The 11,203-nt window shown below is 40.2% G+C and overlaps 1 protein-coding gene across 1 annotated transcript; it reads left to right on the top strand.

Annotated features, from left to right (window-relative positions):
* Positions 1 to 4,257: 4,257 nt before the first annotated feature.
* Positions 4,258 to 11,161, top strand: sdad1 (SDA1 domain containing 1). Its single transcript, XM_040000987.1, has 22 exons — positions 4,258 to 4,466; positions 4,570 to 4,674; positions 4,755 to 4,853; positions 4,952 to 5,062; positions 6,094 to 6,165; positions 6,257 to 6,357; positions 6,456 to 6,513; positions 6,704 to 6,778; positions 7,024 to 7,125; positions 7,267 to 7,336; positions 7,446 to 7,549; positions 7,799 to 7,856; positions 8,327 to 8,385; positions 8,477 to 8,553; positions 9,019 to 9,116; positions 9,203 to 9,279; positions 9,624 to 9,753; positions 9,842 to 9,933; positions 10,073 to 10,254; positions 10,433 to 10,517; positions 10,683 to 10,844; positions 10,939 to 11,161. Exons 1-22 carry the CDS (start codon positions 4,377 to 4,379, stop codon positions 10,984 to 10,986), a joined length of 2,055 nt encoding a protein of 684 aa, XP_039856921.1. The 5' UTR covers positions 4,258 to 4,376; the 3' UTR covers positions 10,987 to 11,161.
* The last annotated feature ends 42 nt before the right edge of the window (positions 11,162 to 11,203 follow it).

Genomic DNA, 11,203 nt, shown 5'->3' with positions numbered 1-11,203 from the left:
GAAGTCAGTGTCACCTCTGTTCCCTTTTTGTCCAAAGTGAACAGTCGTGAAAAGATCAATTCATACACAAGTGAAGTGCAGTGGAAGCAGCAGGATCAGTCATGGATGCACGAGTTTGTTTGCAGTCCGTTTTGTGGAACTACCAGGGAGCCTGGAGTGACTGGAGCCCCACTGGATTATCACCAGTAGGAAGAGAGAAAAAAAAACTAACCATGTAGAACATTTTTGTAGAATCGTTGCAATTTTTCCATAACACACTGGATGTGATCTGAGAATATTTATGCAATACTTATGCAAGAAAGCTGTTTGTTGACTTCAGCTCAGCATTCAGTACAGTTATTCCCTCCAAGCCGAACACCAAACTTGTGGATCTTGGAATCAGCAACTCCATCTGTAACTGGATCATGGACTTTCTGACCAACAGACCCCAGCATGTTAGGTCAGGCCATAACTGCTCTACCACCATCACACTCAACACTGGCACTCCACAGGGCTAGAGGGAAGAGGTAAAGCACCTAGCTGTGTGGTGCTGACATTAACCTGCTTCTGAGTACCAGCAAAACCAAAGAGCTCATTGTGGACTTCACGAGAGAGAAGATAAATGGCATCTAAATCTACATAAATGGCACAGCTGTTGACGGGTCTCCAGCTTCAAGTTCTTGGGGACCCTGAGAATCTGGCCTGGTCAACTAACATCTCCAGCCTAGTCAAGAAGGCCCATCAGCACCTCTTTTTCTTGAGAGCACTGAAGAAGAACCACATACTGACATACTGAGTAACTTCTACCGCTGTGCAATAGAGAGCATCCTGACCAACTGTGTCACAGTCTGGTATGGGAATTGCTCTGTTGCTGACCACAAGGCACTGCAGTGGGTGGTGAAAACCGCCCAATGCATCATAGGGACTCCACTTCCTGCCATTGCGGAGGTCCATAAGAAGATATGTCTACGCCAAGCACACATCATTCTCAGGGACTCCTCTCATCCTGTCAATAAATGCTTCCAGCTTCTCCCCTCCAGAAGGTGCTACAGGACCCTTCAGACTAAAACCAGCAGGTTTAGGAACAGCTTCTTCCCCACAGCTGTCACCCTACTGAGCTCAGTCTCCTGCTGAACCTTTCCATCCACACTCATCCCCATCCCCTTCTACACTCCTCTTCCCAGTGACCATGATCATTTCATTCTCAACATTCACTGTATGCTCACATTGGTTAATGCTATAGTTTTAGGACACTGACATAGTATAGTCTCCTTTATACTGCGTACCTACACTGTTCACTATTATAGTCTGTTCAGAGAGCTACGCTTCCACTACTGTAGATATATTCATAGTGCTCTGTAGATCTGTTTATCCACACGCTACATCTGTATATATGTAGCACATCTGTATATTTGTTCATAGTAAACCTCTATATCTGCCCCGTCTGTATAGCAATATAGAACATCTGTATGCTATACATTTGTCTGTAGTTCAGCTGTATTGTTGGTCTCTCTGTACATAATCTGTTCATAACTATTCCACCATTTATACTACATGTATCTGTATATATCAGTACATCTGTATATTTGCTCTCTACTTAACTTACTTGTATACAGTCTGCTCTTGTTGCACTTACTGCTCTTGCACTTCTGATTAGATGCAAACTGTATTTCGTTACCCTGTATGTATACATGTGTAATGACAATAAAGTTGAATTCTAAATCCTATCCTAAATATTTAAATAAAAATCACAGCTACAGGAGAAGTTTTCAGAAGTGATTTAATTTATTTGCCAGGGCAGAGGCTGGAGCAAAGGAAAGACATTTGGTGGGTTCCAGACCTCAGGCAGTCATATGCAAAAGATTTGAATTCAGACATTAATAATTAAATGAAGGGTAAATAAGTAAAGATGGGACTGAAGCGAGGGAGAAAGAAAAAGTGATGTTAAAGTTTCTTCTCAAAGGCAGCAGCTACAGTGAGCCAGTGTAGGTGATTTGAGACTACGAGAAATCTGAGAGGCTCAACACTGATCAATTTAGGCTCCCGAATCTAGATTCAGGCATGTGCAGTTGTGAAGAGGCCAGTAAAGACAGCATGGAGACAGCATCAACATGACTGATAGGCATGATGAAAAGCCTGAGGGCAAGGACGAGAATGAGGGAGAAAATAAACAAAAGGCAGTTTTTCAGAGGCTGTTTGGAAGGAGCAGAGGTGTGTTTGGGAAGTTTATTCAGGTTTGTTCTGATTATGAAGCAGCAGGCTAACCGCCTGGAGCCTCCCAGCTTGGATTCAGGTGGATCCAGCGGTGGAGAAGAGGAGCAGCAGTGCTTTACTATACTCCCTGCTCTATCTTACCACAACTGCCTTTGAACTTGCCTGGCCAACTCCAGCCACTAGGATTTGCTCTGATGTCTACAGGCAGGTCAGTGGAGCCCTCTGGTGATGGATACATGCCAGTGAAACAGGAGGAGACCTGACAACAGACAGCGGGTTTAACTAGCAGGACGAAGTAGCATGTAGTACTTGAAGAAGTCATCACAGCCAGTCAGTTCTCAGGAAAATGGAACGTCACATAAATATTTATCTTCTTTGATTTTCATCAATGTATTTCCTTTGATACATTTTCTGTCAATATTTATGCCTGATTAGAAGCTCATAGGCAGTTCCTGTCACTCTACAATAAAATAATGTAAAGGTTACCCTCTCTGCCATCCCACTAGCTGACCTAACTGCCACAAGTAAACTGTGCTAAGATACATTACATGGACTAAGGTTCTTGGCCACATACATATAGATTTACTGGCCGTAGAAATCCATGCCATGAAGCTCCCAGTGCACATTTGTTATGCTTCTGTCTGTGGCAGAGGAGGTTTGGAGCTCTGCAGAGCCTTGGTGACTTTTACTGACTATGCACCCCTACCCATTTATTATGAACAAACAGCACAACCGTTTTTGCTTTTTTTCTATAATACACATGTATATTTTAGATTCATACTTATGTGGCAGCTATTTAAAAATATTAAAATAAAGTCATTGGTCGGACCCCGTTAAGAACACACAAGCCACTGTTGGATATCTGGGGCCTGAATCTCCTCCATACCTGCTTCAGGCCCTGAGGGGCAGGGCTATGGCTCCCCACACCCTCTAGCAGATAGTTACATGATTACAAGTGTGTTCACAGACACACACTATATCTTCCTGTCCCTCTTCCCCTTTGTTTTTCTTTCCCTCCCTTTCTTTCTTTCTTTCTTTCTTTCTTTCTTTTTTTCTTTCCTATCCCCCACTCATGCCTGTCCAGTCTGTAATAACTTAAAATAAAATAAATAATAATAATAATGATAATAAAGATCAATCAAGTGGACCAATATGACAAAGCCATAATGACCCACTTGGAAAAATAAATCCATTTGGCATCTTTCTTGGCCTTCAGACTGCCAATTCTGATCGGGACAGGCAAAAAAAGGGGGAAAAAAGAAGTTTGGTCCACAGCCTACACTGTTAGAATTCATATTCTGGCAAGAAATAATCAGCTAAGTAAAGATAAATGAAAGTACATCATAAACCTGGAGGACCAGTTGCAGGAACCCAAAACATGGTAGGTGTGTTTTATCATGATTCATATAATACTGATGATGGATTTTTAAGCTAATAGTTAGGCTAACACTTACCTCTCATCTTTTTTTCCTTCACAAAACGGATAGATCCTCCACTTCTTTTAAGTGTCTCCCACCGCAATTCTTAGCATATTTTGGTTCCCGCAACTGGTCCATCTGGTTCTTGTCTCCCCAGAAGCACTTCCCTTGTGCTATGGAAATCTGTTTTTACCTATTTCTGTTTTCGTTTTACCTATTTCTGTTTTCGTTTTTCTTATTTTTGTTTTCTGTTTTCCCATTTCCGTTGTGTTTTGTGTGCTTTTGTAGCATTTTTCTTATTGCTGGTGTTTGCTTAAGTTGCAGTCCGTTTGGCCTCTCAGGGCCACCATATAAAACTCGTTGGAAAGCTTTCTGACTTTACTGGACACATTTCTCTTCATCATACCGTTATTTATTTATCATTATTGAACTGTCTTCAAGTATACAAACATTTTTTACATGATTTTTAAATGCAAGAAAAGTTGGTGCAAAATATAAAGAGCGCTTATGAATATAAAATCAAAATATTATCACACAAAAACTCTGCATTGTTTTACATTCTTTGAATTCAACGATTTTTCTCCCCTTTAACTTTTGTACACGAGCGTTTCTTCGAAGACGAAAACAGAAGTGACGACAGTGTGGCCGGATGTGACGTTTGGATCCCCTCAAATTAAATGGCAGCGTACACATTGGCCATGCTTGCCCTGTAAGAAGTGCTGCTTTTCATTATTCTGTAACACATACATAATATAATCTTAAACCATGTCCGGTCGACAGAACAACAAACTACCAAACAATCTGCCTCAACTTCAGAATCTCATAAAAAGAGATCCGCAGTCGTACGTCGAGGAGGTGAGTGTTGTTAGCTAAGACTGCTAAACGCATTAGCTGGTAGAGTTGTTTTGGAAGTGTGAGCCTTCTTTTACTCATGTAATCCTCTCGTTTTCGTCCGCAGTTTCTGCAACAGTACCGACACTATCAGTCCAATGTGCAGATCTTTAAGCTGCAGCCTGACAAACCGAGCAAGGAGCTTGCAGACCTCGTTATGTTTCTCGCTCAGGTAACCCGGTGTGTTTTTGGTGTAGTGGATAGTCCTGAATCTTAGAAGTTGTCTCAATACAATTATTCTTTGCCCTTCAGGTTGGTCACTGCTTCCCCCAGCAGCTCTCCACGTTTCCTAAAGAGTTGTCTGAGTTATTACTTAGTTACCACACAGTCCTGGAGCCGGACCTACGAATGGTGAGGTTGGGTTCATACACCAGGATTCATGTGAACCCGTCACTTTAGTTTTGCTAAAGACTTGAATGGTTTATATGCATTTCTGCTGTCTTTGTCAGACCTTCTGCAAAGCTCTGATCCTTCTGAGGAATAAAGACTTGATTGATGCCTCAGGCCTCCTAGAGCTCTTCTTTGAGCTGCTGCGATGTCATGACAAGCTGCTTAGGAAGGTAAGACTAAGCTCTTTCCCCAAACAGCAGCGTAATTAAGGGACATTACAGTTTTTTCCCAGTATTTTGAGAGAGCAATCTGGGAAGCTGTTGTTTAGATATTTATAAAGATAAACAAAAGTTTTGTCTGTGTAAACATGTAGACAGTTTGCCCAAAAACTAGATCAATACCGAGCATGAGGACCATTCGTGATATATGGATAATAGAAATTATTTTATGTTGCTGGGTTTTTTTTCTTAAGATTTAAGCAGGAAGTGAAACTCTTGACATTAAGAATTTCGAGAGCCAACATGCCATCTGGGGCATCTTATCCATTTGTTGGCCAAGATTCGTTATTCTATATATACACATATATATTCGTACAATATGCTAGAGCAATAATAAAAATAAAATATCGACCTCATAATTTTCCACAGGTTGCTGTTGTAAACATGAGTGTGATTTTGAATGACTTGGCTGGTTGACTCAATCCAGTACAGCTGTTTTAGTCATAAAGCTGCTTGTTCATGTTCTGTTGATAGCTTTAGTTGGTTTTAAGCTTTTAAAACTTAGGAATTTAAAATGTAAAAAAGCCTGCATTCTGTTGGATTGAGATTTGGTGGCTGTACATGATATTTGAGTACAGTGAACTGAACTTGTCATGTTTGAGGAACCAGTTTGCGATGATTTTAGTTTTGTGAAATGGTGTGTTATCCTGCTGTGATACTCATTTGGTACTAAGATTTGATGTACTCTGCAGTCAGTGATGCTCTTCTGCAGACCTTGGTTGTACTGAGTGGTTATTTGAGCCCCTGTTGCTTAAAGCAGTCTTGCTATTCACTCGGTGTACCTAACGAAGTGGCCAGTGAGTTTAATTTTGCTAACTGGTGAATGCCTTATGTAGTGATGAGTTAATAACTTTGATCTGTGGACCTGGTTTTCTGCTGTTAGAGCTTCTGCAGACCTACCAATGGGACAGTCTTCTGATTGCTTCTGTTTATTTTTGTTTGTTTGTTTTGCTTTCATGTAAACAATGTTTTTCTCTCTTCAGACTTTGTACACACACATTGTAGCAGACATCAAAAACATCAACGCAAAACATAAAAACAACAAGGTCAACACAGTAAGTACACAGCTGTTGTGCACCCTGATATTGTTTGATAGTCTTTGTAAAATGGTGTGCACTCACAGCGTTGTGCTGTCATTTGTTACAGATGTTACAGAACTTCATGTACACCATGCTGAGAGACAGTAATCCGATAGCAGCAAAGATCTCATTAGATGTGATGGTGGAGCTGTACAAAAGGAACATATGGTGGGTTCAAAGTGAAACGGAAACGTTAAAGCGGCTATTTTACAGCCAATGTAAAATTATTTTGTTTGAACATCTTTTCTTTTTTTGTTTTGTTGCAGGAATGATCCCAAAACAGTTAATGTTATCACAACTACGTGCTTCTCCAAAGTGACAAAGGTATATTTTGGGGGTATTAAGACTTAGACCTAGAGCTTTTATTGTCATTGTGGGGTTTCTTGCACAGCAAAATTGGGTATGTATATATATATATATATATATATATATATATATATATTAAAATACGTTGCTTATGATATTGATTAAGTGGAAACATTAGTGCTTATGACCAGGCAATCTTCTTGTTTAGATCCTTGTTGCAGGCCTTAAATTCTTCCTGGGAACAGATGAAGATGAGAAAAATGAGAGTGACTCAGAATCAGAGGTAAGCATCAAAGATGGACAGTTTGATGTATGATATGTTATGATACAATATAGAATTTTTTTTTTTCTTTCATGCTAAGGTAGAATGCATTTGAAACAGACAAATATGGTTTAGATTTGTTGTGCAGTATTCAGTAAGAGTGTGTGTGTGTGTGTGTGTGTGTGTGTGTGTGTGTGTGTGTGTGTGTGTGTGTGTGTGTGTGTGTGTGTGTGTGTGTGTGTGTGTGTGTGTGTGTGTGTGTGAAGAATGAAGGGCCATCAGCGAGAGACTTGATGGCGAAATTCTCCACTGGCAAGAAAACCTCCAAGAACAAGAAGAAGCTGGAAAAGGCTATGAAAGTCCTCAAGGTGCCACTGTTTTACCTGAAGGGACTGTTTCTAATTCCAATTGTGTAACTTTAAGATGGTTAACAGGACAGTACTGAGAGATGATTTACTGCTGTGCTAGGATGAATTGTTTTAACTCTTTATCCTCACATTTTCTCTTAGAAACATAAAAAGAAGAAGAAAGCAGAAGTTTTTAATTTCTCTGCAGTTCACCTTATTCACGACCCTCAAGGTATATAATTGTTCAGCATCACTGCAGCAAATGGAACACACAGAATTTGCCTCGAGGTCATTTAGGCTTCCATTCATAGAACTGTATAAAATCTATTTTTTTTCTTTAGATTTCTCAGAGAAGCTCTTAAAGCAGCTGGAAGACTCAAAGGAGCGCTTCGAGGTTAAGATCATGATGATGGAGCTCATATCCCGACTGGTTGGAATCCACGAGGTCGGTGACTCATCTGTTTTTTGGGGGGTTTTTTTTGTTCTTTCGTAAATGAGTTTATTCAAGTCAGATTAACGCAGTTTTAAATGCACCCTTCAGTCCTGTGTGTCGGGTCTGGTAAAACATGTACTGGCTTTTATTGAACTCCACATTTAAATCGCAGCTGTTGAGGCATGAGTGACGTATGCAGGGTTTTTTCTTCTTTCTTCTTCTTCTGGCGAGTAAACACTTGGTGTTCTTTTTCTTTTACAGCTCTTCCTCTTTAATTTCTACCCTTTCATCCAGAGGTTTCTTCAGCCTCACCAGAGAGGTAAAAAGAACTCACAGCTAAAGAAACAGATGCTCTTTTCTGTCCTGTACTGCTGTTTATTCATCTAGACCCAGTTTTGGGGATGTCTGCTGCCTTCTCTTGAATAAAATGGAAATAATTGGCTCTTGCTTTAGTGAGTGATACCTCATCAGCAGTGTCTCTTTGTACTGTGTTACCTGAGAGCAAAAAGGTCATCTCCCAGTGTCCACCAGCTAGATGGGATATAAACATCAGTGTCCTTTCTTAGTGGAACTTTCTTCACTGGGTCCACACTCCTTCTGGTGTGGTGGTGTAGTTTAGTTTAAAAAAAAAACATTCCTGATATCTCCAAAACTCAGCAACCCACCTCAAAACAATCTAAATCGATACATAGCAGTACTAACTAAGCTATTATTATTATTTACATTTAAATTAGAATTTTCATGAGAAATCATTTGTCCATGAGACTTTTCTAACCAGCATCTTTGCAGATGTGACAAAGATTCTTCTCTGTGCTGCTCAGGCCTCCCACCAGCTCGTTCCCCCTGAGGTACATTTACTCCTATTTACTCAGTCGTTTTAAGCTGGTTTAACACAGTAGTTTCACACTGCTCTTCCTGTTTAACACTGTTCTGCTGCAGATCATTGAACCTGTGATCATGACAATCGCCAACAACTTTGTGACAGAGAGAAACTCTGGGGAGGTCATGACTGTGGGGTAAGTAGATCTTTATACGATAATCAAAAGATGCGGTGAATTGAAAAATGAGTCAAGCTAAACCTATAACATACACCGACCAGCCATTTTATTAGGTACACCTCTGTGTAATCGTGGCACAGATTCAGGAAGGAGCTCTAGATTTTCCTACCTGACACGACAGCGTCAAATGGTTGCTGCAGATTTATCAGCTGCACATCAGTTAAGTAAATCTCCTGTTCCACCACACTCCAAAGCTGCTCTGTTGGAATGAGATCTGGTGCCATTTCAATACAGTGAACTCATTGTCATGACGAGGTGCTTAAATGAGTTGAGTTGCAGACATGTGATCGGTTGATTAGATATTTTCATCAATGAGAAGTCTGTTAGGTGCCCAGCAAGTGTTCATACAGGGTTTTTGTAGCTACCTCTTTAGTTTTACTCTATACTTTTATAATAAAATTGACTTTTTTGTTTATGTTTCAGTCTCAATGCCATCAGGGAGGTGGCAGCACGCTGTCCGCTCGCCATCAACGAGGACCTTCTGCAGGACCTGTCCCAATACAAGACCCACAAAGACAAGAGTAAGTAATTGGTCTATTTCAGGTTTTTGTGATTGTGTTGAAGTCTGTATTCATGTTCACATGATGTACACTGCCTTGATTTTCAGATGTAATGATGTCTGCCAGAGGACTTATCCAGTTGTTCAGGAGTCTTAATCCACAGATGCTGCACAGAAAGGATAGGGTGAGCTTCATAGAACTCTATATGAACTTCAAAACATTTTCAAAAATGATGATTTGCCTTCCGATTTGCAGTAAAATGAGGAAAAAATCTATTTTATGAACATTTGAGTGAATTGTGGGGTGCTATGTTTTCTTAAGTAGTCAAGTAGTGGCAGCACATTTGAAAATCTAATGTAAAATTAATGTTAATAAACCATAAAATTGTTCTGAACGTTCAAGAACGACAAAGGAGATAAAAGATGGAGATCAGCCCATTCTTGTTACCTGGGTCAATATAAATGTTTTCCAGTTCCTGGAATAGTTGAAGCTACACGTCTGTAAGTATAAACCCTACTTGTCATTCAGGGGAGACCCACTGAGGCATCGGCAGAGGCCAAGATCAAAGACTACGGACAGCTGGAGGCTAAAGACTATATCCCCGGAGCCGAGGTCCTGGAGGTGGAGGAGGAGAACAAAGAGGGAGAGGACGATGAAGGTCGGCCACTGTTGTAACATCCGCCTGCGCGCTCTCTGCGTACGTACAGAATGTGTGAATAATATATTTGTATTGTTTTATATAACAGACGGCTGGGAGAGTGCCAGTATTAGTGATGATGATGAAGATGGGGAGTGGGTGGACGTTCACCACTCATCTGATGAAGATACAGGAGAAGTGGTGAGTTTAAAAAAATTAACAAACATAGCTTGACAGATTGCTAAAACCTCATTATTCATACTATTTCATGGTAGGAAAAAAAGGTATATATTAATAAAACTGTTCTGGTTTTTCATGTTTGTTTTTTGTTGTTAATCAGGCAGAGAAGCTTCAAAGCATGACAGCTGAGGAAAGAAAAGCCAAGGCAGCGGCGGTCAGCGCCAGCAGGCTCCTCACCCAAGATGACTTCAAGAAGATCAGTCTGGTCCAGATGGCCAAAGAGGTCAATGCTGCACCAGGCAAGAAGAGGAAAAATGTGGACAGTGATGACGAGCGAGACAAGTAAGGGCATGAAATGAACCTTAAACATTCATAAAATGAAATGTATTTTATTGAAATCTTAATAGTTTGTGCAAAACAGTTTTACTCTCAGGTTCACGGTCTCTTGAATTTAGCGTGTGGGCCTTTGTGCTGATTAGCTTGTTGAGAATGACGGTCATCTTATTAATTTTTTTCCCAGAGGAGAGCTGCTGACGTTGAGAGATATTGAGAGACTGCACAAGAAACCAAAATCGGACAAGGAAACACGACTGGCAACAGCAATGGTGAATAAATTGTGATGGAAATGTGCAGATTTGTTTAAATGAAAAATCAGTTCATGCATATGAAACACTGACTCTGGGGAGTTTAAGAAACTCTCAGTGCATTTCAGAAGTGTAAGCCTGATTTATTGTTAGCATTCTGGCCTAATGATGTGTTTGATTTTCTAGGCGGGACGGACGGACAGGAAGGAGTTTGTCAAGAAGCGGACCAAGCTAAACCCACACGCTAGCAGCAGCAACAAGGAGAAGAGGAGAAATAAGAACTTCATGATGATGAGGCACAGTCAGAACGTCAGGACTAAAGGCAAACGCTCCTTCAGAGAGAAACAGGTAAGTCACACATGCCTTTTACAAATGTGTATATAAACAAGAAACTACTTTGGCATTTCACCTGGAAATGTTTTTTATGTGTCTTTTAATCTAGATTGCTTTACGAGAGGCTCTCCTGAAGAAGAAGAAGCAGTACAAGTAGCAGAAAAGAACATTGTGTTGTAGTTGCTGGCTAAACTTTGTGTTTAAAAAAAATCTAAATAAAAAATGTAGATCCTTTAATTGGACTGTAAAACACACTTTAACATGTATTTTTTTTTCTGTGGATAAACAGCATAATTTACTCATTTTCCGAAATAAATGATCTTTGATAATTGTGTGATGTGTTTTACTTGAGTTGGTTGTCATTTTTATTCACT

The sequence above is a fragment of the Simochromis diagramma genome, unplaced genomic scaffold (assembly GCF_900408965.1).
Source record: "Simochromis diagramma unplaced genomic scaffold, fSimDia1.1 OVJJ01000596.1, whole genome shotgun sequence".
Taxonomy (NCBI): Eukaryota; Metazoa; Chordata; class Actinopteri; order Cichliformes; family Cichlidae; genus Simochromis; species Simochromis diagramma.
This window is presented reverse-complemented; position numbering and strand designations above follow the sequence as displayed.

Excerpts from the sequence above, each read along its gene's own strand:
- sdad1 (XM_040000987.1), top strand. The coding sequence starts at position 4,377 with ATGTCCGGTCGACAGAACAACAAACTACCAAACAATCTGCCTCAACTT. Across the intron at positions 5,063-6,093 it reads ATGACAAGCTGCTTAGGAAG|ACTTTGTACACACACATTGT; the intron begins GTAAGACTAAGC and ends TTCTCTCTTCAG. Across the intron at positions 9,280-9,623 it reads TGCTGCACAGAAAGGATAGG|GGGAGACCCACTGAGGCATC; the intron begins GTGAGCTTCATA and ends CTTGTCATTCAG.